Source organism: Dipodomys ordii, unplaced genomic scaffold (genome assembly GCF_000151885.1).
Source record: "Dipodomys ordii isolate 6190 unplaced genomic scaffold, Dord_2.0 Scaffold200, whole genome shotgun sequence".
In the NCBI taxonomy this organism is placed as follows: Eukaryota; Metazoa; Chordata; class Mammalia; order Rodentia; family Heteromyidae; genus Dipodomys; species Dipodomys ordii.
Genome location: NW_012267416.1, coordinates 1830826 through 1856238, shown reverse-complemented (window position 1 = coordinate 1856238; position 25413 = coordinate 1830826). Strand labels below are relative to the sequence as shown.

General features: G+C 46.7%; 1 protein-coding gene across 1 annotated transcript in view; it reads right to left on the bottom strand.

Annotated features, from left to right (window-relative positions):
* Galnt10 (polypeptide N-acetylgalactosaminyltransferase 10) overlaps window positions 1–25413 on the bottom strand; it is a 240169-nt gene that overhangs the window by 16514 nt on the left and 198242 nt on the right. The window contains exons 5-8 of the mRNA XM_013034912.1: window positions 24046–24231; window positions 17903–18086; window positions 15269–15386; window positions 316–423 (exon numbers count right to left, since the gene is read on the bottom strand). Coding sequence (XP_012890366.1) covers window positions 316–423; window positions 15269–15386; window positions 17903–18086; window positions 24046–24231 — 596 coding nt within the window. The remainder of the gene's footprint in view (window positions 1–315; window positions 424–15268; window positions 15387–17902; window positions 18087–24045; window positions 24232–25413) is intronic.

Here is a 25413-nt window from a genome sequence, read left to right as displayed (position 1 = left end):
TATTCAGTAATCTGATATCTGAGGATCTTGGTTCAAAGACAACCAGGGGAGGAAAGTCCATACGACCCTTATCTCCACTGAACCACCAGAAAACTGGAAGTGGTGCTGTAGGTCATGTGGTAGAGTGCTAGCCTTGAGCCAAAGAGCTCAGGGACAGTGCCCAGGCCCGGAGTTCAAGCCCCACAACCATGAATAAATAAATAATTGGCTTTCACCTGGAGAAAGGGGCATCTCTTCATATCTAGTAACCCATACAGCCAACTGTCCCTCCTGGCCTGTCCCCAACCCCCCCTTCGCCCCTCAGCCCCTCCTTACCCGGGCCAGGCTGACTCCAGCAGGGACTTTGTACGGCACATACTTCCTGTAGATATGGCCTACTCTGGAGCAGGGAATGTCCTCCATGCGGCCCCCACACATCCACACCTGCAGAGTGAGAAGGGAAGAAAAAAAAAAAGTTGCTGTGTGTGCCTTCATTTCCCCATGCGGGGGGCAGGCCATCACAATTCAGTATTCCCCAGAGAACATCTCAGCAGGGCAGTCAGGGTCCCAGAACTTGTGGCAAGAGAAGACAGTAGTAGCCTCAGGAGAGGGAGAGAGAGGAGAGGTAGAAAGAGGTAGAGAGGGATGAGGGGGGGAGAGGTATAAAGGAGAGAGGGAGAGAGGGAGCAGGGAAGGGGAGAGGGGGGAGAGAAGAGAGAGCGAGAGCTGAGAGCTTCCTGAAGAACAAGGCTCAGAGAAGCTCAGATACTTGTCTGAGGCCTGAGCTAGTAAGAGGGGAGCCCCAACTTTAACGTAGTTTTATTGTGGGACTTGAACTCAAGGCCTGGATGCTGCCCCTTGGTGATTTCATTCAAGGCTAGCATTCTACTATTTGAACCACATCCATCCACTTGCAGCTTCTTGGTGGTCAATTGGAGATAAGAGTCTCATGGACTTAACTGGTTGGCTTTGAACCGAGATGCTCAGATCTCAGCCTCCGGAATAGCTAGGATTTCCAGGTGTGAGCCTAAAATGGTGCCCAGCTTGACATCTGGGAATTATTTTTTATGTGTGCCAGTCCTGGCGCTTGAACTCAGGGCCTGGACACTGTCCCTGAGCTTCTTTTGCTCAAGGCTAACACTTGAGCCACAGAGCCATTTCCAGCTTTTACTATGTACGTGGTACTGAGGAATCAAACGCAGGACTTCCTGCATATTAGCCACATTCCCAGTCCTGGGAATTCTTTATAACCCTGTTTCCATAGTCTCCCTCTTATGGATGAAGGGAAGAACGTTTGTCATAAGAGACGTCCAATATCCCAATTCTGTGCAAAAAGAGCCCTTGCTACTTTGAATGGCTGGATGAAGGTGAGGGGTCAGAGTTCATGATGTAATGGAGGTTCTCATAAGGTCAGTTTCTCATAAGGGCAGTTTTTGCCTTATACTGGAAGCTCCTTGGTTCAGCTGTCTTGACTGTCTAGCTTGGATGTGCTCTGTCCCGGCTTTCCCAAGAGAGACAATACATGAGGTTGCAATTAGTAAAAGTGCTGCTTGGAGAAAAGCAATTATGTTCTGATCTTGGGAGAGGAAAAAAAAAAACCCAAAAAAACTCGAGCAAGTCAATAGAACAGAACATTGCTCTCCAGATAATGGGCTCCTGATGGTAGATTAATGTCAAGGCCAAGCCAAGAAGTTTATTTTCAAAGCAGGAGATATTGATCAGGCGCCAGCATCTCGTAACAATAATTCTTCCCTTTATATAAAGTGATGGATGTGGAATGGATGTCTCTGGTCTGCAGCTCTTTGTCCAGGTTGCACCTGGCTTGCCCTTCTTCTTTTCCAGAGGGGAGAGAAGTTCTCGGAAGATGCAGTGGGGGGTGGGGTGGGGGGAGACATTGCCTTGCTCTATTTTTTGACCGTTTTCTGGGCATCGGACCAGGCCTGGGTCCAACTCTCAAGACTCTACATTTAACTAGGATTAATTTACAAAGCTGCATCTCCAGCTCTGACCAGCAGGGGGAGCCTTTGTGTAGGTGGAAGACCCATTTCCAGGGCTTTCTCTTTGCTGGGACCTCTTCTTCTGGCTCCTGTGGTCCTGACCACAATGGCTATCAGCCTAAGATACCCAAGGGACAAGGTAACTTTGACCTGCTGAGAGGTTGTCCAGAAGAATCCTGGTGTGGGATGCTAGGCTCAGCTCCATGGTCCCTGTGCCTAGAACAGGATGGAGTAGACTTAGAATGTGAGCCGCTTCCAGAGATTAAACCTGAGGCTGGTTCCCAAATCCCCGGGGGACTGTCCAGCACAGGCTACCCAGAATGCATCTCACACAGGCGGCCACTACACCTCCGACTGAGCCACGGCTCCATTTCCAGCTTGTTTTGATGGCTGACCAGAGGATAAGGGTCTCACAGACTTTCCTGCGCAGGCTGGCTTTGAACCACGATCCTCAGATCTTAGCCTCTTGAGAAGCTGGGATTACCGATGTTGAGCCACTGGTGCCCAGTGGGAATGGATTTGGTGGTCCCCATATGCACTAGTTTGGGATGGAGGGTTAAAGGGAGACAGTACTATAGCAGTACCCTCCCTGCCCACCCTGTACTTGGCTATTACTAACTGAAGATCATTTTCTGTCGCTTTCAGTGTGAGAGAGCTTTCTAGTCCCTCCGTGTTCCCTAGATGGAGGGTCAGTGTGGGCAGGGGTCTTGGGTCACACTTGGGTCTACTGACCCCCTGTGCCTGGTGCAGTACCTGGCTTATGCCAGTCTGTCCTGTAGACTTCCAATGGGAGCAGATGGATGAAGCCTGATACTAAGGCTTGGAGCAGGTTTCTGACTGCAGGGAAGGGTGAGTCTTGTCATCTGAAGGAAATGGCTCACATAACTTTTTACCCCTTTCTGGTAATTTTTAGCAAGAATGTAAGTCATGAGCTTCAGGCAGGAGGTTTTAATATTTCTTGGGCAGAAAGTTTCATTTCCATCTTTCAGGATGGATTCTGGTTGGGTTTTTTCTTAGTTCACAAGGGGGACAGACACAGAAGGCCAGAGAGTCTCTCACTATAATTGTCACCTCCATCTTGCAACACATGGCCTGTGCTCCTGGAGACACAGGATGCCAAGACAGGGGGTGGGGGGGGGGAGGTGAGGGGGTTGGGATGGGATGCGGGGAGTCTCTTTTTCCAGGGAGATAAAAGCTAGAGATGTACATGGAGAGGTGTCAAGATAGGGCGTGGGGTGAAGGGGGGCCAGATTTCAAGCACTGTGGCTCTTGTGTGTATTTGTGTGCATACACATCGGCACTATTGGGGCTAGAACTCAGGGCCTGGACACTGTCCCTGAGCTTCTTTTGCTCAAGGCTAGCACTCTACCACTTGAGCTACATCTCCACTCCAGCTTTTTGGTGTTTTCCTGGGGATCAGTCTTACTGACTTTCTTGAACTGCGATCCTCATATCTCAGCCTCCTGGGTACTCAAGCTCAGGACCCATTATATTTGAGATGAGAAAATACAGGTTCCATTTTTTCAGGCCCTCTCCCTGTGCCAGCTTTTGCCATCATCTAGCTCTTCCCTTATGCTTCCTCGGCCCCCTTATCAGACATACAGCCCCCAGCTCTCAAACATGCCCTACCAGCTCAAATCTTGAATCTTGGTCCCCTTCTGTTCTATCAGAGGACACCTCTCTAACAAATGCGTGCCACGAACAAGCAGAGATCGGATTGTAAAAAGCCAGTTTTCTATTCACCTTCAGTGCTGCTGTGATTCATTTTATTAGCAAACTTCTTTTGTGTGATGACAGGTTTCATTATGGTGTCTATAAAAGACAATTACTTGCTCTTATCTCTGAAACCAAGGAGGGAAGACACAGAAGTGATGTGTATCTGGAGAACACAAAAGGGGCTGGAGGGGGGAGGGGCAGACACTGACCTCCCTGCTAGGAAATGGCTGAATTTAACCCTAATTAGCTGTGCTTGGAAAACAATGTGAATTACCAGCAGTAGCTCAGCACCCCTACTGTGCTTAGAAGCGCCAGGCTTGGTGGAGACACACAGGGTTCTGTAATGAGTACTGAGTTCTAATGTAACACTGGTGCTTAAGAAAGTAGTAGTTTTTTTTTTTTGGGGGGGGGGTAGGGGTACCAGTCTTGCACTCTGGGGCCTGGGTGCTGTCATTGAGCTTTTTTTTTGCTCAAGGCTGGCATTCTACCACTTGAGCCACACAGCTCCACTTCTGGCTTTTTGGAAGTTCGCTGGAGATACAAATCTCATGGACTTTCCTACCTGGACTGACTTTGAACTGTGATCCTCAGATCTCAGACTCCTGAAAAGCTAGGATGAGCTACTGGCACCCAGCACTTAAGAAAAAAAAAATTTTTAAATCAATCTAAAAGCCCACTTCCTCACCTGCTAAGTGGGAAAAGCGCACATGCGCACTTGCTACCTCTTTCAGATGAGGTGAAGCTGAACCAAGGTTAAGGCGAAGTGTGGGAGACACTATGGGCTAGCTACATGTAGTCACGGGGAAATGGGGCCCTGCAACACTGCCATCCAGTTCCCCTAGCAAAGAAGCTCCCGCTAGGTTCCGGTGGCTCACGCCTATAATCCTAGCTGCTCAGGAGGCTGAGATCTGAGGATCACAGTTCAAAACTAGTTTGAGCAGGCCAGTCTGTGAGACTCTTACGTGCAATTAACGAGCCAAAAGCCCAAATGGAGCTGTGGCTCAAGGGGTAGAGCACCATTCTTGAGTGAAAAAGCTAATGGACAGTGCCCAGGTTCTGAGTTCAAGTTTCAGGACTGATGCACATGTGCACATACACCAAAGTAGAAAATAACTTTTGTGTGTGTGTGTGTGTGTTGGTCATGGGGCCTTCTCTCCCTCAGTGGTCTCCTACCTTCTCTGCTGCCATGATAGCACAGGAGGAGGCTGCAGAGAAGCAACTTCCTGGGGGGGGGGGGGCTACAGGTGTTAACCTTCCCAGTAATTGAGTATAAGCCACACATGCCCTGGTCACTGGCCTTTGTTTTCAAACTTTATCAGAAGGGATGGATCAGAAACCAGGTGTCAAATGCAGACCCAGTGATACAGAACCTGTTGGGCAACCTGTCAGTTAATCATGTTTCTTCTGTCCTTCACCCAAGCCAGAGTGCCTTCTGTCCAAGAGCACCTACCAGGCTGGTGCGCCACTGCATGGGCTGCACCTTCACTTCTGGCTTTTTGGTAGTTCCTTGGAGATAAAGAGTTTCCCAGACTTTCTTGCCCAGGCTGGCTTTGAATTGTGATCCTCAGATTTCAGCCTCTTGAGTAGCTAGGACTACAGGTGCCTGGTTAGATCACGTTTTCTTCACAGCTTGGGCAAGTGTGAGAATTCCCAGGCAGGCTTGACATACAGATTCCTGGTCCCCACCTTGCTCAGTTCCCAGGGGATGCTAGGGCTATGTGTTACAGAACCTGAGCACCACTGCACACCGGGACAGTGACCTCCTCTTTCTGGTGACTCCGGCTAGCATCTCACAGTCTGTTTGCTTCCAGTCCTGCCAGGCTGGGATTATTAAGTGCTCCGTTGGAGATGAGGAAATAAAAAAAAAGTTCAGCAGAAAGAGCAGGTGAGCCCAAGGTCTCGCAGAGTATTTTGGATCTGGGCCCGAGGCCAAGATCTTTAACCAGTCTTGTAAGCCTTGAAGCTCTTTCCTGAGTCTGTCCTTCTGCTATTGCAATCCAGTCACAACCACTACAGTGCTATGCTCAGAGCCAACCGGTCATGGATATTTATCATCTTCCAGGCTCAGAGCTAAACTTTGGATATATTTTGGACTAATATGCATCTACACACACACACACACACACACACACACACAAATGCCATTAGGAAGTAAGGATTGTTGAATTTCCACGTTAGAGATGAAGAAGTCCAGAGAGGTAAGCCACTTTCCTAAGGCCACATAGCAACTAGCTGATGGAGTTGAGCTGCCACTAGAACCCAGGCCCTTGTGCTTCATCTCCTGCTCTTCCACTTCTTTTCCAAACAGGAGGCTCAGGGCCATGAAGGCTGCCACTCACCAGTGTCTCCTTTGTGTCTGTTTCCAGACCCAATACCTATACTATTCCATTTTTTCCACAACACCCCTGTGAGGAAGCTATTGTAAGAACCAGCAACAGGAGTCATAAATGAAGGGGAAGGGAGCCCCATCTCAGGGGAGCAGGGGAAGGAGGCTGTGTGCCAGGCTCCTGGCAGTGACACTGCAGCTGGACTGGGGAAGGACACGCAGGCGCTATAGGCTGGTGGCCCCAGGCTGTCCCTTGCTATTTGAGATGGCCTTTCTCCCTCTTGTATGGCTACTTCAGGGCTGATCTAGCGCCAGGGCAGGCCCCTTTCAATACCAGTGGCCTGTCTCTAGACTGGACACAGCTCTTCTCTACCCTTCCAGCAAACAGCCTGCACCCCTGGATGTTCAAACTGGCACCCCACTTTCTTCTGAGGTGGCTTGTTGCTGAGATGTTCTGGGCATTGGGTAGCAGCATGTCTCTATGTATAGTTTCTGTGGCATGTCTGCCTTTCCCCCCCCAACACACACACACTTTCTCCCTCTCCTTCTTCTTCTCCCTCTCCCTCTTCCTCTCTCTCTCTCTCTCATACATATATATTTATGTTACAACTTTTAGATAGTTTGTTTTTGTGTGTGTTTTTTGGTGCTAGTACTGGAGCTTGAACTTAGGTCTTTATGCTGTCCTTTGGCTTTTTCTTTCAAGATTGATGCTCTACCACTTGAGCCACATCTCCACTTGTGGGTTTAATTTACTGGTTAATTGGAGATACGATTCTCACAACGTTTTCAGCCTGGGCTTAGCTTTGAACCTTGAGTCTCAGATCTTAGCTAGAATTATAGGTGTGAGCCACTAGTGCCTGGCTTCATATCTCATAGAGTTTTGTATTTTGATTTTTGTCTAATAAATCATGAGTATTTTTCATAATATTTAAAAAAATATGGTGAATCAATTCAGTTATTTTCCTATGGGACATTTAGGTTATTTCTGTTTTTGGTTCAGAAATAATATTGTGGTGAACATTTCTGTGCTGGTGTTTGTTTGTATGGTTACATGAAGCAAAGGAGGCATAGATGGATGGTTCATTTAACATGAGGGCACAACTCATCAACACAGTCCCAGAGTTGAGCAGCTGAAGATTTCAAAAGTCTTAGTGGGGAATGAAGCATACATTTTCTTTTTAATACTTAGTGCTCAGGAAATCTTAGTTCTTGACTTGTAGCTTGCTTTGTAGTTTCTTTTGTGTTGTTGTTGTTCATGGGGCTTGAACTCTGGGCCTGGGCACTGTCCCTGTGCTCTTCAGCTCAAGGCCAGAGCTCTCCCACTTGAGCCACATAGCCACTTCAGGTAGTTAATTGGAGATAAGAGTCTCCCAGACTTTCTTGCCTGGGCTGGCCTTGAACTTCGATTCTCTGATCTCAGCCTCCTGAGAGGTTAGGATTACAGGCATGAGCCACCAGCGCTCAGTGTAATTTCTCTCTCTCTCTCTGTCTGTCCCCCCTCTCTTTCCTCTCTCTCTCTGTCTCTCTTTCTTTGGCTGCCAGCTTGAATTAGGGCCTGGTCCTTAGCTATTTCACTCAAGGCTGGTGCTCTACCACTTGAGCCACAGCTCCACTTCCAGCTTTCTGGAAGTTTATTGGAGATAAGCATTTCATAGATTTTTTCCTTCCCCCAGCTGGCTTTGAACTATAATCCTCCAGATCTCAGCCTCCTGAGTAGCCAGGATTACAGGCATGAGCCACTAGAACTCCACTTGCCTTATTTTATTTTGAAAGTCTTGGGGCTTGAACTCAGGGCCTGGGTGCTGTCCCTGTGCCTCTCTGTGCTCAGGACTAGTGCTCTACCACTTGAGCCACAGCATTCTCCCACAAAGCCACATTCCCAGCCCGTCTTATTTTTATATATCCTATTTCACTCAATCTCTGGACAGAACTGTGACTTTTATATAAGGAAAACCAAACATTTTAGTGATCATAGTCATGTTTATTTGCATCAGACTGTTTAGTCCTGGACTGGCCTTTTCCCATGCAGCCCTAAGGGTTCCTGTATCTTTTCAGATCCCACAAGTTCCACCAGGCCCAAGGGCCATCTCCTCTTGAACCCTCCTACAGATTCCCATCTCTCTCTTGCCCCTGCAGGCTGGCCCCATGGGTGCCTGCACCTTTTCTGGCCACTTAAGACAATGGCTGTGCCCTGTAACTCTAGAATAGACCCAGGAGGTACCACTGGGCCAAGCCTTCCCCTGGGAGATTCTTCACTGGCATTCTGGCAGCGAAAGAGCTCATCATAGAATTGGGCAAATGGTTCAAACAATTGTTAGAATGTATGTGAGAGGCGGGTGCTGGTGATTCATGCCTATCATCCTAGTTACTGAGGAGCCTGAGATGTGAGGATCATAGTTTAAAGCCAGACCAGGCAGGAAAGTCTGTGAGACTCTCATCTCCAATGAATCATCAACAAAAAAGCCCAAAGTGGAGCTTTGGCTCAAGTGGTAGAACGGTAACCTGGAGCAAAAAAGCTCAGAGCATAGTGCCCAGGCTCTGAGTTCAAGATTTAGGACCAGCAAAAAAACAAAACAAAAATAAAAACAATCTTGAACAGAAGATCACATTATATATAGGCAATCTATGCACACATATAATATATACATATGCATATATATTTTTATTAATATAATTAATATAATTTTATTAATATCTTTTGTTTTTTAAATGTTTTTACTGTAAAATACTATACAAAGGGGTTACAGTTATATGAGTAAGGTAATGAGTATACTAATATCTTAAAACTTGGAGGTATCTAACTTCTGTGTGTGTGTGTGTGTGTGTGTGTGTGTGTGCGCGCCGCACGCACGCTCATCAGTACTGGAGCTTGAATTTAGCCCTTTCAATCAACACTGGTACTCTACCACTTGAGCCACAGTTCTACTTCCAGCTTTTTGGTGGTTCACTGGAGAGTCTCACAGACTTTAACTGCCTGGGGTGGCTTTAAATCATAATCTTTAGATGTCAGCCCCCTGAATAGCTAGGCTGAAAGGCGTAAGTTACCAGTGCCTGGCTCATATAACTTCTTTTATGTAGTATTCCATCATTTAAGTATTCTCTAATGTGTTTTATCCCCTAAGGAAATGCATTTGGGTCACAGACCATCTTACCAAACTGACAGTAATGCTCCAACTAACAGCTTCTTCCTAGATCATTGCTCGTCTATGCACTGTGTCTCTGGGGTAAACTTGTGCGAATGAGATTTCAGGGCAAAGGATGTGTGCGCTCTGAAATGTAACAGATTTTGCAAGACTGCTCTTCACAAACGATCTATCCACTTACATTGCCCCAGAGCGTCATCTTTCTCAATCTCATTAAGCCACGTGGCTCTGCTTGGGTGCTTTCTCTCTCTTACAGATCACAGTCGAAGATATTTGGACCCTCTGGATGCAGTGCAGTTCCCTTCTTGCTTACCCTTACACTGCCACCTTTAATGTATACCATCTCCATCTATGTAAGACAAAGGCCCTGCCTCACGGAGAAGGAAGAAAACCAGGACAGCAGTATCTGGGTATGAGGGCCAGGGAGGCAGAGTGATGGGATCAGGCTGGGGTCCCCACATGGGTGGAGAACAGACCCCATGGAGAAATTGGGATTCTGCCTTCCCACTGAGCTCTTTGTCCACCATACAACATTACCCAAAGATGGGGCCACAGGGCTAGAGGGGGAAATGGAAAGTTTTTTCACACCAAGTGACAGACAAGCTTCCAACTTCCAGTAGTGTGACTTAGGATTTCTCAATGTTACAATGGCACAAAAGCAATAGACATTCAGGGGCTGGTGGCTCAGGCCTATAAAGATCCTATTTAATCAGAAGGCTGAGATCTGAGGACCCTAATTCAAAGCTATCATAGTCAGGAAAGCTGCCAGACTCCTACCTCCAAAATGAACCAGCAAAAGCTGGAAATGGAGATGTGGCTCAAGTGGTAGATTGTTAGCTTAGCACGAAAAAGCCCTGGATTCGATTCCTAAGTACCACATAAACAGAAAAAGCTGGAAGTGGCGCTGTGGCTCAAGTGGTAGAGTGTGAGCCTTTGAGCAAAAGAGGCTCAGGGACAGTGCCCAGACCCTAAGTTCAAGCCCCACAAACAACAACAACAACAAAACCAACCAAACAAACCATAAAGAAAAGAAAAAAAAAAAGGTGCTTCAGAGACAGTGAACCATGTGGGCTTCTAAAGATCGTATGGCACCTGCACGTGGGACTAGCCACAGCCCTGAGGTGCTGGATGAGGTGTGTGTCTATGGCTTGTCCTCTCCCACATCCACTGCCTGTTTTGAGCATAGCACTTGGAGCAGCCCCTCCCCACCCCCCTTCACCTCAGCTGGGCATGGCTGTGGCTGACTAGTTAGGATGTTGCTTAGTGATGGACAAGACATTTGGCAGGCCAAGAAGACTCAATCTGGAGTCTTCTGCGGAGTGATGGGAAATACAGACCCTTTCCAGGGAGGGTCTAGAGGTCACAAAGCCAGGTAAAGTCTTCAGAGAGTGACAGCAGAGGAGAAGGGGTAGTCCTTGGATCCTGCCTGTAGTAGTTTACCCTAGAAGCTGGGTAGACCCATTAGATCTAGCTTTTTGCATCAATCAGACCAATTGACTTGGTTTGGGTCATCTGTGGCAGAGAGTTCAGAGTAGTACAATGGAGTGCAAGAAAAAGTGGGGAGAGAGAAGCAAATACAGCTCATGAAGGGACTGGATGCTTGACTTTGAAATCCAAGACTTATTTAACCACTGAGAGTTGAAAGGACTGTAACTTCCAGGCAGAATAAAAGCTGTGCTAGGGGGCGAGACGGGTGTGTGTGTGTGTGGGGTGAGCCATTACCTCTTCTACAGATTTTTCAAACGTCTTTTCTGAGGATTTCCCATCAGGTTAAAACACATGATCAGAAACCAGAGCCGAAGTATTCATCCCTGAGTCCTGATGACACATTATCAATTTCTCTTCATTTTGGAGCAGACACTTGTGCCTTTCAGACTAGTGTCTCTCTCTGTGTCACGAAGAAAAATGGAGTTGTTGGGAGCTAGTGGTTCATGCCTATAATCTTAGCTACTCAGGAGGTTGAGATCTGAGGATCGCAGTTCAAAGCCAGGCAGGCAGGAAAACTCTTTAGCGCTATGGCCCAAGTGTCAGAGTGCTAGCTTTGAGCAAAAAAGCTCAGGGATAGCACCAGGCCCTGAGTTTAAGTCCTAGTACTGAGGAGGAAGGAGGGAGAGAGGAAGAGGAAGGGAGGGAAAGAGAAGAGGAGAGAAAGGAAGGAAGGAAGGAAGGAAAGGAGGGAGAGAGGAAGGGAGGGAGGAAAGAAATCTAGCAGAAATTAATCAGAAAAAAATGAGCCCTTGGGAGATATTTGGGCTCTGGCTGTGGCAGACACTCCATGTGAGCAAGGAGCTGTGGGCAGATGACTGGGCCCACTAGAGCCCCTTGGCTGTGGACAGATCTTCCCTGGGGTGGGACACAAGTGAGCTGGCAGATGGGCTATCGCTGGCTCCAGAACTTGGGTTCTCCAAGCCAGGAGAGAGGGAGCCAAGGGATAAAAGTCTGCCTTCCAGAGCTCAGAGCCATCTCATTACATCGCCTTGTTTCCCCTGGAGAGTGACAGATATAATTGGATCAAAATGGAAACATGAGCCAGCCGCCTTCTCTCTCTTGGATGAGAGACTTCCAGTACAGCTTCATTACCAAGTCTTTTGTAAATAAACTGTGTGGAGGGGGAAAAATGCCATTTGTTCTGCTATAATTGCCTGATGAGTGACATTAGATGGGCCTTTGAAACCCACAGAATGGAATTGCTTTGGGTTTAAGACATTCCTTTGTGACTGGGCACCAGTGGCTTGCACCTGTAATCCTAGCTACTCAGGAGGCTGAGATCTGAGGATCATGGTTTGAAGCCAACCTGGGCAGAAAAGTCTATGAGAGTCTTATCTCCAAGTAACTACCAAAAAAAAAAAAAGAGACAGAAATAGACATATGGTTCAAGTGGTAGAGTGATAGCCTTGAGCAAAAAAAGCTCAGAAACAGTGCCTAGGTCTAGAGTTCAAGCCCCATGGCTGGCACACACACTCACAAAATCTCTCTCTCTTTTTTGTCATTCGTGGGGCTTAAACTCTGGGCCTGGACACTGTCCCTTAGCTCTCCAGCTCAAGGCTAGCGCTCTACCACTTGAGTCACAGCGTCACTTCCGGCTTTTTTTCTTTTTGCTTATATGGTGCTGAGGAATCGAACCCAGGGCCTCATGCATGCAAGGCAAGCACTCTACCACTGAGCTACCTTCCCAGCCTCTCGAAGTGGTTTTTTAGAGATAAGACTCTCACGGCCTTTCCTGCCTAGGCTGGCTTTGAACTGCGATCCTCACATCTCAGCCTCCTGAGTAGCTAGGATTACAGGCGAGAGTTACCACACCTGGTACAAAAGCTCTTTGTGCATATTTTTCTCTAGTCACTGTTCTGCAGGAGGAGCTTCTGACTTGTTGACTAAGGAGCTACAGAAGCTTGGGAGCTAGTTCTGGCCAGTGACACAGCTGCTCCAAGCATTCAGCCAACAGAGACTGATGAAGTATCTTTCCATGTGAAGGCAATCCTTTAGGCACTAGGGAGGTAGCACTGACTGGAATAGAATATGATCCCTACCTCACTGAAATTTATGGATAAGAATTCACGATTCAGAGGGTTCATTTCTGGGAACCAATCTGGAAGAGTATTTCATACATAGAGGTCCAGAAGACAAATTTGGGGGGACTGACTGCAAAGTTAAAACTCTGCTGATTTCACTGGTACTCATGGAATGTATGTATTATTTGGAAATGAGATTTCATGGGCTAGGGCTACTAATAAATGACCTAGGTACCATTAAGCACCAAACCTGCACCCAAGCAGACATGATTAATCAAATATTACACTTTTCTGGATGAACTTGGCTTTAGCTTCAGAATATATAACACAGAAAGAGAAGAGGGCAGCCCCAACCAATGGACCAAAGGTGGCTACGAGAGGAAACCTACTTGCTTTTACTAATTTGAACCATTGCTAATTCAAGTCAAATTATTGTGTGTCAGGTTGGGCAAGCTCCTCCCTGGCTGGAGTTCAGCCATCACACGCACTGTTTGTAACGACATCTGTTCCAACTGCTTATTGCTTATTTCATTGCAGTTGTTAAATATTTTGAATATTACTTCTGGATATTAATATTAGTTTCCTTCGGGGGACTGGCCCCCTCAGGGCAGACAGCTTTCGAGATCATGAAAACAGACACAGACTGCTTTTCAAACCTGAACAGTATTTTCAACAGGCAAGGTTAGTACATGCTTATAATCCCAGCATTTGAGAGGCTGAGGCAGGAGGAACGAGAGTTTGAGGCCAACCTGCACTGCAGGGTGAGGACGGCCCCCCCCATCTCCAAACAACAAACAAAAGCCTCAAACAAGATTATATATCAGCATAATTCTAGTAATTTTTTTGATTTGCTAATCAAGAATTTGTGTTCTTCACTTCTGTACTATTCAACCAGTGTTACAGAGCACAACAATATGTTGATTTATGATCATAATCTTTAGGATATTTATTAAAATGTACCTAAGGAGCAGGGTCTCATTTAATCTTTTCAACCACCTTGAAGATGAAAGTATCACTAAACCCTTTTTTGTGTGAGTACTGGTATTAAAGCTTGAGCTCAAGGCCTGGGCACTGTTCCCTTAGCTTTTTTGCTCATGGCCAGTGGTCTATTTGAGTCACAACTCCACTCTGTTTTATTTTGTTTTTTAATTTTAAAATTAATTGGAGATAAGAGTCACTCATATGGATTTTCCTGCCCAAGTTGGCTTTGAGCTGTGATTCTCATATCCCAATCTCCTGAGTTGCCAGGATTACAGGCGTAAGCTACCAGCACCCACTAAATCCATGTTATAGAAGCAAGGCTTAGGGAAGTAAGAAGTTCTGGCCCATGATCACACAGCTGGTAGGTAGATGCAGAACTAGAATCTGATCTTGGCTATCAGGTTAGCCCCAAAGTCATGGCTCAAGCGGGGACCACTGCTCATGGGCTGGTATCTGCCTTAGCCAAGTCCTCAACCATACAAGCACAGGGCAAACCAATTTTCTCCTCATTAGGCCTAGCTTTCTTCATCTTAGAGCAAGGCAGAGTCCCACAAATAAAGAAGAGAATGTGGACTCAAGTTCCTAGCTGATAATTAATTAACTAGTAACTTCTTTACAATTACTGTCAGACAGCTTCTATGGCCTAACAGGCTAATTAAGGCAGCTTACAGTAAACATCTATTCATTACATCTTTAATAACACCTGCCAATTATTAATTGCTGGCTGTGTTCCTGGCTGCATGCTAAACACTTTCTCCATATTATCTCACTTAGTTTTCACAGGACTTCTGTAAGAGAAGTATTATAAACATTATTAGTACTGACCCTAAACCTTGAACTCAGGGCCTCCTGGGCAATGTCCTTGAGCATTTGTGCTCAAGGCTGGTGCTCTACCACTAGAGCCATAGCTCCTCTTCTGGCATTTTTGGTGGTTCATTCGTGATAAAGAGTCTTATAGACTTTCCTATCCCAGCTGGCTTTGAACTGCAATCCTCATATCTCAGCCTCCTGAGTAGCTAGGATTACAGGCTATCATCATCATCATCATCATCATCATCATCATCATCATCATCATCATCATCATCACCATATTTCAGATGAGGAAAAAAAGAAGGCTTGGAGAAATAATCTAACTTGCCCAAAGTCACACAGCTATTGAGTGAAGGACTTAGACCTTTAATCTAGGCTTTTTGTATTCTATGACTAGAGATTTTCTCCACTAGTCCTTGTGTCAAACGCCTGCAGTAACAGACACAAAACAATTTGAGAGGTGGCCAGGAATCACTGAGGCCAATCTGGAAGCTATGGGACCATTCTCAGAGCAGAGTATTGCTCAAGGCCTGTATGGTACGATGTCTGCCTTTCGCATCTTATGAAGATATGCAAAACAAAGGCCAGTCAGAGCAGTGCTGGAGATCAGCCTTCGGCAGCCCAAGGGTACCCCACAAGCAGCTTCTGCCCCCGATGTACCCCCACTCAAAGAAGTACCCTAAATTTATCTGAGAAGCAGAATAGGCTACAGAACCCTTCAGGCCTCAAATGGTCAACAGGCAGCCCAGCAGGATTGGGGCTAAGAAGGCTGCCCAGGAGAAGGGGGCTTCCAGAGTGTGGACTCACCTTGAAGGAGATTTCATACTGCTCTCCTCCCCAGATCTCCAGGCCTGGGTCATACCCACCCAGCTCCCAGAACCACTTCCGATCCACGGCGAAGAGGCCGCCGGCCATCACAGGGGACCTGTCAAGGAAGAAGAACATGACATGAGAATACACGTGTCCTGCAGCCTGATGACGCGACTCTCGTGGTGGCTAGTGGTGTCCCACATGGATGCTTCTTAAATACAGGTCTATCTGGGACACGAAGGCCCTTCCTCTTTCTGACCTACAACTTCTCTTCCTAAAGGCTGTGTGTGTGTGTGTGTCCTAGGGCTTGAGTGCTGTTCCTTAGCTTTTTGGCTCAAGGCTAGCACTCTACCACTTGGGCCACAGCTCCACTGTGCTGGTTAGTTGGAGATAAGATCTTCATGGGTTTTCTTCTCAGGCTGGCTTCATACCACAATCCTCATAACTAGGATTTACAAGTATGAGGCCATGATGCCCAGCATAAAGGCTGATTTTTAACCAACCAGGTATTACACTTTGCTTGGTTGTCTTGCTCATGGTTCTACCATTTGAGCCATATTTCCAGTCCAGCATTTTGCTGGTTCATGGGAGATGGAAGTCTCTGGATTTGTCTCCTGAGTAGCTAGGATTCCAAGTGTAAGCCATGGGCATCTGGCTTACTATTCGTCTTATTCTTCAAGAATTTAAGTGAACTGAGGATCAGGCTTGGAGGCTGGGGCTGAGTGCATGGCATGGTTTTGGCTAAATCATAGCTCTGGGCCAAGAGGGGCTCTAATAGCAGTGAGTAAATACAATGAAGATGGAGGAGGTCAAAAGACAGCCAATGTCTGAACCACGGAAGTCCTGCCTGGACTCTGTTCCTACCCCCACTGCCCATTACTCAGTCCCTCAGCTCTTCTTGAGCCTTCCTTGACAACATCAGAGATTGCCATCAGGAGCACAGCAGGAACTCTATCCACTCCTCACCTCCTTTCTTAGATGAAGAGGGTAAAGGCACAGAGAACTTGGGATTTATCTAGGGTCCCAACAGTGAGGCGGCAGCCATGCCCCCATCCTCCTCCCCAAATGCCCACGTGCTAATCACTGGAAACCATGAATATGTAACCTTACAAAGCAACAGGGACTCTGCAGAGGTGATCAAGTTTAATGACATTGAGATGGGGAAATCAGCTAGGCCCTAGTGGCTCATTCCTATAGAAGCTCAGGAGGCTGAGAGGATCATAGTGTGAGGCCACTCGGGAAAGTCTGTGAGACACTCATCTCCAACTAAGTAGCAAAAATGCCAAAAGCAGAGCTGTGGCCCACTTTAATCTTAAAAAAATTTATTTATTTATTTATAAAGTCAGAAGTAGAGCTATGGCTCAAATAGTAGAGTGCTAGCTTTAAGCTCAGGGACAATATCCAGGCCCTGAGTTCAAGTCCCAGGACTAGTGCGCATGCGTGCACACTGCGCCCCCCCCCGCCCCCCCCCACAAGAAATGGGGAAATTATTCTGGTAAGTTCAATGTAATCACATGTGCTCAACATGACCCACAGAGCTTAGAGATGAAGAAAGGAGGTAGGAGAGGAAGAGGCAGAAAAGGAGATGCTATAATGAAGGAGGTAGCAAGGGAGAGGATGGCAACAGAAAACAATTCGATGTAAGATGGCATGCCTCTAACTTGCATTATGGAGGACGGGGTGTGAGCCAAGGAACATGGGCATCCTGCAGAAATTGGGGAAGTCAAGAACGTGGGTTCTCCCAACGCCTATTTTAGCTGGTAAGATTCATGTTAGACGCTCGGCCATTGGAACTTCCAGCGTGGTGTGAAAGCCACTAAATTTCAGCCCATTTATCACAGTAACAACAAGGAATAAGGTCGGCCCAAAAGGCCTTAGATCAAAGGTCTCCTTGATCCCTCTAACATGGGAGCTCAGAGGGCAGCTTGAAGGGACGGTGAACCCTCTGCTGATAAGAAGAGCAGAAGTGCAGAAAAGGTGGTTCTGCTATTGGCTCAGCTCCACGCTATCATTAACGCAGGTAAGCCCATCTCTCCTAGGCCCCTGTGATTCTCCTCCTCTTCTCCTCCCCACAGCCACTGGGCTTCTCAAACACTTCCAAGAGGACAGAGAGGATGATAGGAAGCCCAAGGCAGACAGATGCTTCTGTGACCTGAGACCTCATGGAGCCCATTTGGAAAGCAGGAATAATTGCATTCCCTGCCTGTGGTTGCTGGGGGGTAGAGTTGGGTCAGGTACAGAGCTCAGCACTGTGCCTGGCACATGATGATTTTATCTGGGCACCAGGCCTGAGAGACAGACATCATGAGGGACTCTATTCACCTCTGCTTCAAACCATGATCCTCACATCTCAGCCTCCTGAGTAGCTAGGATTACAGGTGTGAGCCACCAGCAAGAGTAGTTTTGATGATGGGGCTGCTCCAAACCCAGAACCCTTGCAACTTCCTTCCTAACACCCCAAATGCTGCTTGGCCAACTCTGATATTGACTCCAAAGAGTAATTTGGGTGTCCAGGAGCTTGAGAGTATGTCACAAGCTATACTGACTAGGGCCCGGAAGCTGTACTTTTGGGAGGGAGGTGTAATGATGTTGAGTTGTATGTTGGGAGGGGCCTGGATCACTCATACTTACTCAAAGGGGTCACTGGGGTCATCTTTCTGCAGTTCTGGAGGGATCGGGATCCGCTTGTAATACAGCTCCCAGTCAAAGGCTCCCCGCATGGCGTCCCCTGCCTGGGTCTCATACCGAAAATCATCGTGATCAATCACATCGATCATCGGGCAAACAATAGTCTTGCGGTTCCGAGCGATGCGGTCTGAAGTAGCCAAGAGATGCCTGTTAGATGAGGTAGGAGCTAAAAGCTCACTCCTGTTCTGTAGCTTTCTTTCTCTCTCTCTCTGGTGCCAGTACTGGAGCTTGAACTTAGGACCTGGGTACTGTTCCTGAGCTTTTTCATTCAAGGCTGGCTCTCACTTGAGCCACAGCTCCACTTTCAGCTTTTTGGTGGTTAACAGGAGACAAAAGTCTCATGGACTTTTTCCTGCCCAGCTGGCTTTGAACCCCAATTCTCAGATCCTCTTGAGCAGCTAGGATTACAGATGTGAACCACTAACACCTGTCTAGTCATTTTTAACATTTCTTGGACAATGTCTCTGAACTCTGGGTTTGGGAATCTACAGGGATAAAGGGTGGATCCTTGCAGGCTTGAAGCAGGGATGTGGTGGGGAGGAAGGCGGGGCGGGGAGGGTGTTCCATTCCAGACCTGAGGCGGACCCACAAATAACATCTTCAACTCACTGCATTCTCTATGAAATGGGCTACAAGGCCCTGCCTTCCAGGATGTTCTGAACGATATAACCATGTGTAATGGTACTGGGTACAGAGGCCTGAGGATGAACAGTACACTATGGGAAGACATTGATTTCCTTCTGGGAGAATCTCCAGTCTGACCCTGTCAGGTTTCTCATTCCAAATCCCAATCTTGACTCATGGCTGTAAGCAGCCTGGCATGCCAACACTTGCGCCTCACGGCAAACCATATGCCTTGACAGCTCCTTGGGCTGTAAACAGCAAGCAGATGGCTCTCCTTAAGCTCAGTTTAATTTCAGGCTTGAACTCTTGCTCAGCTACCTTTGCTCACCTACGTGGTACAGCTGAGGCCCTAGCACTCAAGCCACGCCTCCAGCCTGGTTTTGTGCTGGTTAATTGGAGATAAGAATCTCTTGGATGTTCTGTCTAAGCTGGTTCTGAACTGAGATCCTCCAGGTCCCAGCCTTCTGAATAGTTAGGACTCCAGGTGTGAGGTGCTCAGCTCAACTGGGCAATCAGGCAGAGCTATGGGAGAGAGAATGGACTGTCCAGGGAGTCATGAGTCCTCTCATCTGGAAGTGCACAATGCTATAAGCTGGGGGGTGTCCAGATAGCAAATGAGGGCATTGACCCAGTTAGCTGTCCAGCCAGGGGAAACTAATTCTCCTTCCATTAATTCTACCCAGCCTACCAACTGAATTGCAGCATTGATTTGCTTCCCCTTAGAGTCCCTCCTTCCAGGAAGCATTGACTATAGCAAGAGTAAAGGCAGTTATTGGACGTGATGACCTGTCATAGGGGCAAGAAGGCCATGCTAGGAGCTCTAGGCTACTCTGGGTTAGGAGTCAAGTTCAAGACTAGCAATGGGGGTCCTTTGTAGGGCCAGAGCAAACCAGTAGCTACCAGGGCCCACACTTCCTCAAGGTACAGTACAGGTTTCATAAAGGAGTTACATTCTGCTTTTCGAATCTCAAGGCATGATCCATAGATGGGTTATGAAATCAACTGTGTGTGGAGATGGGGATGAGGGTATAATGAACCAATGAACCAGTGAAGCCATGAGCTGGTGGCTCATGCCTGTAATCCTAGCTACTCAGGAGGCTGAGATCTGAGGATTGTAGTTTGAAGCCTTCCTGGACAGGAAAGTCTGTGAGACTCTTCAGTAAATCTGGAAGTGGAGCTGTAGATCAAGTGGTAAGAGTGCTAGTCTTGAGCAAAAAAGCGCAGGGACAGTGTGCAGGTTCTAAGTTCAAACCTCAGAACTGGCACAAAAAACTAAAACCAAAAACAAACTCCAACCCCCCCCCCCCGCCACACCTCAGGTAATAAGAGAGAGTGTGACAGATAAAAGGCTCTCAGTTGGTGTCAGTCATGTGGCATACGTGTGTGCATTTGTGTATTGTGCTGAGTTGCCTGATCTATTTCTAACTGCAACAAAGTTCTTAAAAAATCAGTAGCTCATGCCTGTCACCCTAGCTAATCAGGAGGCTGAGATCTAAGGATTGTGGTCAAGACCAACCAGGCCAAGAAAGTCCATGAGACTCTTAGCTCCAATTAATCAGCACATATATGGAAGTGAAGCTGTAGTTCAAATGGTAGAATGCCAGTCTTGGGTTTTAAAAAAGTTAAGGGGCAGTGCCTAGGCCCTGAGTTCAAGCCTTAGTATATACACACGCACACATACACCCATCAGAGATGGTCTAACAGTCACATTTACATGTGGATATGGGAGCCACTGTAGCCTGGCTCACATATATAATCTTAGCTACTCAGAAGGCTGGGATCTGAGGATTGAGGTTCAAAAGCCAAGCCTGGGCAGGAAAGTCCTCTTCAATTAACCAGCAAAAAAGCTAGAAGTGGAGAGCTGTGGCTCAAGTGGTAGAGTGATAACCTTGAGCAAAGAAAGCTCAGGGACAGTGTGGGTATGACCTAAAATACAAGGAAACTATCAGAGCCATGATGAAAGAAAAAAGATGAGAAGGAGGAAGAGGAGGAAGAAGAAAAGGAAGAAGAGGGAAAAGAGGATGATGGTCAGCAGTGTCTTTCCTGAGATAGCTAAATCCTCCTTAAGCTCAGAAATACTTAATCTTGAAAGAAGGCAGAGTGAGCCCAGCATGGAGTTGTTAATGGTTTCACAGACAATAGCCATGCTGCACTCTGTCAGCTGCTGCTATTAGAGGGAGAGACTTGTAAATTCACACTACAGACTAATATTTCTGTTGGAAGCTGAATAAAAAGAGGGGGCTGTTTCTTCCATGCAGTCTGCAGATTATGAAAATTGCCCTCATACATTTCCATAGAAACAGAGTTAAGGGCTATTTAGATTAGGAGCTCAGCTTCGTGGCCCACTACTTCATTCTCTTTATGAGTCAGGGAATGACCCTACAAATGGCTTGTTCTTCCAGGACCACAAATGAGGCGATTTATGGGGAGGCTTTTCTTTTTCTTTTTTTTTCTTTTTCTGTAATGAGAAGCAGATGTAGACTGTCTCTTGGTTTAATTAAATCAACAATTTACCAGAAATTCTGGGTTACATCTTTTCTTTTCCCCCAAAGCCTGTGAGATCCTGGAGCTGAGTGTCAGAAGCATGTAATCGAATCATAAAACTCCCTGTTGAACTGGGTCAGGAATCAAATCCCTGGCTAATTGTGTGGGATTGGCTTTTGATTCTCACCCCTGGAATGGTGCCAATATTCCTCAGTGTGGTCACTGGACCAGCATCCATTGGGACCTGGTCAGAAATACAGCCTGAGATTCCCCCCCCACTCCCTTCTCCTGACTCAGAACCAACCTGGTAAGGTGAGATAGTGTTTCTTCACAAGTCTAGGTGATTAAAAAATGCTGGTACTATCAGGAAGATGAGGTCTGAGGATCACAGTTCAAAGCCAATCCAGGCAGAAGAGTCCATGAGACTCTTATCTCCGTTAAACTACCTCCCCTTTTCCAAAAAAAAAAGAAAAACAAGCCAGAAGTGCAACTCTGGTTCAAGTGATAGAGCACTAACCACGAGAAAAGAAGCTCAAGCACAGCACCCAGGCCCTGAGTTTAAGCTCCAGGATTGGCAACCACAAAACCACAGTACTGAGAGGTTTGAACTCAGGGCCGGGGTACTATCCTTTAGCTTTTTTGCTAACTGGTGCTTTACCAGTTGAACTACACCTCCAGTCTTCCAGTTCCAAACTTTTTTTTTTGTTAATTGGAGATAAGAACCTGTGGATCTGCTGTGCCAGTGGCTCACCTGTAATCCTAGCTACTCAGGAGGCTGAGACTTAAGGATTGAAGTTCAAAGCCAGCCTGGGCAGGAAAGTCCCGTAGACTCTTCTTTTTTTTTTTGGGTCCGGTTGTGGGGCCTGAACTCTGGGCTTGGGCGCTGTCCCTCAGCTCTTCAGCTCAAGGCTAGCGCTCTACCACTTGAGCCACAATGCCACTTCCAGCTTTTTTCTTTTTGCTTATGTGGTGCTGAGGAATTGAACCCAGGGCCTCATGCATCCAAGGCAAGAGCTCTTCCACTGAGCCATCTTCATAGCCCGTCCTGTAGACTCTTATCTCCAATTAACCACCAGAAAACTGGAAAGTGGCACTGTAGCTCAAGTGGTAGAGCACTAGCCTTGAGCTGAAGAACTCAGGGACAGTGCCCAAGCCCAGAGTTCAAGCCTCACGACCACCACCACTACCCAAAAAAAAAAAAAAAAAAAGAATCTGTGGATTTGTCTCTTTGCACTGGCTTCAAACAATGACTCTCAGATCTCAACTTTCTAGTTACATTTACAGGCTGAGCCACAGTGTGTGGCAACAAAACAACAACAACAAAAATCCACTACCCCCCCCCCCCCTTTATCAGGCATTGAACCTAGAGCCTCACACATGCTATGCAGTGATCTATATCTTGAGCCACAGCCTTAGACTTTTAGTTTGTATTTTGCTTTTGAGATATGTCTTGATATTTTTTCCAGGCTCACAATCCTCCTTTCTCCCTCTAAAACAGGTGGGATTATATACATGCTAACTACCACGCCTGGCTTCTCTCAGATGGTTCTGACCCCTTGTTAAAGTTTATCAACTTCCGGTCTCTCTGAAACTCTCTGTGATGGACAGATGATCATTCACTCTTCAGGAGCTCACCTTTCTTTCTAGACTTGTAATTTCTCCAACTGGCTCCACTGATGGCCCTGGCCTGATAGTCTGTTTGAAGATAACTTTACTGGCCTGGCAGCATGGGTTCAATGCTTCATCATGATAAAAGTCTTTGGTTTGGGTCTGGCCCAGTGGCTATACCACCCAACACCCAGTCCCCAATCCCCATATCTCCCTGCCCACAGGCTGTGGCAGATACTTCTGGGTCATGCTGCCTTCTACCTGCAGGCTCCCCACCATTTCTGTCACAAATTCTAGATGGAATTGAACTTGAGAATCAGTGTGTGACTATGGAAAAGATCAGACTTTGGAACCAGACAGCTGGTGATTTTGACACCAAGGGCCCGAAGGAACAAGAGAGCCACTCAGTATCTCTGAATCTTACTTTCTTTGAACAACAACCTGCATATTCTTGTGAGGACTAGATGGTGTGTATAACCTGTGTGGCTCATTATAATGGCACAGTAAACAATAACTCCACTTTTTGACATAGAGATGTCCCCTCTAAAAGATTTTTTTTGTTGTTGTTTTTTGGTGCCAGTACTAGGGCTTGAACTCAGGGGCCTGGGCTCTGTTCTTAGCTTTTTTACTCAGCGTGGTTGGTATACTGCCTCTGAGCCACTGCTCCACTGCCAGCGTTCTTAGTGGTGAATTGGAGATTACAGTCTCAGGGACTTTCCTGCCCAGGCTGGCTTCAAACCTTGATCCACAGATCTCTTTTGACTAGCTAGAGCTACAGATTTGGGCCATTGGACCCTGGGCCTCTATGACTTTTAACAGTATACAGTGCTAGCTTGCTTCCCTGCAAAACTTAAAGTGATCTAAGGAAAGTACCCTGTCATTTTCTTTTCTTTCTTTCTTTTTTTATGCTGGTCTTGAGGTTTGAACTCAGGTCCTAGGTACCATGCCAGAGCTTTTGTCACTCAGGGCTAGGGCTTTACCACCTGAGCCACAGATCCACTTCTGGCTTTTAGGTGGTTAATTGGATAGAAGAGTGTTATGGTGCTTTCCTGCCTGGGCTGACTTTGAGCCTTGATCCTCAGCTTTCAGCCTCTTGAGTAGCTAGGATTACAGGCACGAGCCACCAGTGAGCTGCCCAACACTTACCTTCTCTGAATCTCAGTTTCCCTTTCTGTGATATGAAGGGACAGGAGTGATTGCATTTTTAAGGTCTCCTGCAACACCCCTGAGTCTCCTAATTCCTTATGCTATTTGGCATTCTGCAGGATGCTCTCAAACAGATAAAGCAGCTGGCATGGGGCCTCCCTGAAGCAGACTGGAGCCCCTGGAAGCTGGCTCCCTCTAGGCTTCCCTTCCTCACCCCTGCTTACCAAGCAAGGGAGGTAGCCAGTTGACATTGGCTTCACAGTGTGAATCCAAGAATGTGATGACATTCCCAGTTGCTGCTGCAGCCCCCAGCATCCGGGTCCTTATGAGGCCTTCCCGTTTCTTGGTTCGCAGAATCCGCACGCTGGGGAAGTGGGCCATGTAGTCCTCAAGTGGTTTCTTCAGGTGTTCTGTAAGGGAGACACAGAGGAGAGATGGGTCAAAAACAACTGCTTGGTAACCATTCTTGTGCACCAGACTTCACAGTTCAGGTACAGCTTTCAGCTACACTGGCCCATTGACTGACAAGAGTCAAAAGTGATAGTGATTCTCACCTGCATGCTACAAATGGAGAAACAGAGGCTCAAAGGCCGGACCATTGGTTGCTCATGCCTGTAAAAGCTAGTTACTCAAGAGGCTGAGATCCAGGGATTGCGATTTGAAGGTATTCCAGGGAAGAAAGTATGTGAGATTCTGGTCTCCAATTAACCACTAAAATGCCAGAAGTAGAGCTGTGACTTAAGTGGTAGGGCACTAGCCTTGTGCAAAAAATAAATAAAATAAAAAATAAAAATAAGGGAAGGTCTGAGATCAAGGCCCAGGCCTTGAGTTCATGTGCCAGAATGGAAAAACTAAGAGATCTTCCTTCTCAATTTCTCGATTTTTCTTAGGAATATGATCTTTTTCTTCTGAAGTCCACCCAGTAGGGCTTAACTTTTCCCCTGGATAGCTCAGGCCTAACCAATACAGTATTCCATTCCTTTGACTACTGTGACTGATTTAGGGATGGTTATGTGACCTGAGCAGGTCCAAATAAAGTCCCGGGAATGTGTTTTAACATTACTGAAGAATGAAGCCCTTCTTTTTTTCTGTCAGGGCTAAATCAGTTGGCCATATGTATGAAGATGACGCTGACATCTTTGGTAAAATGTGGTGGTGGTAGCAGTGGGGGGTTTGCTAGTGCTGCAGGCAACGTGTAAAATGAGTAAGAGATACTGGTCTCAAGCCATTTTGGTTCCCCAACTCCCCTTGGATCTCAAACAGGTACTTCCATATGTTCTGACTGCACATTACAACATTTTTCTTTTTTACTTATTGTGGTGGGGAATGGATTGCATGGGGGGGGTTTAATTGAATAAATAATTTTTTTTCTACTGAAAGTTCCAGCCTTAATGCTGGGCTCTCTTGATTTGCTTCTATTTTTACTTTATTTTTAGTGCCAAACTGGGGTTTACTCGCAGCCTAGGGCTCTTGTTTAGGGTTTTTGCTTAAGGATGGTGCTCTACCACTTGAACAACACAACTTCTAACATTTTGGTGGTTAATTGAAGATAGACTTATGTGCTTGGGCTAGCTTCAAACTGTGATCCTCAG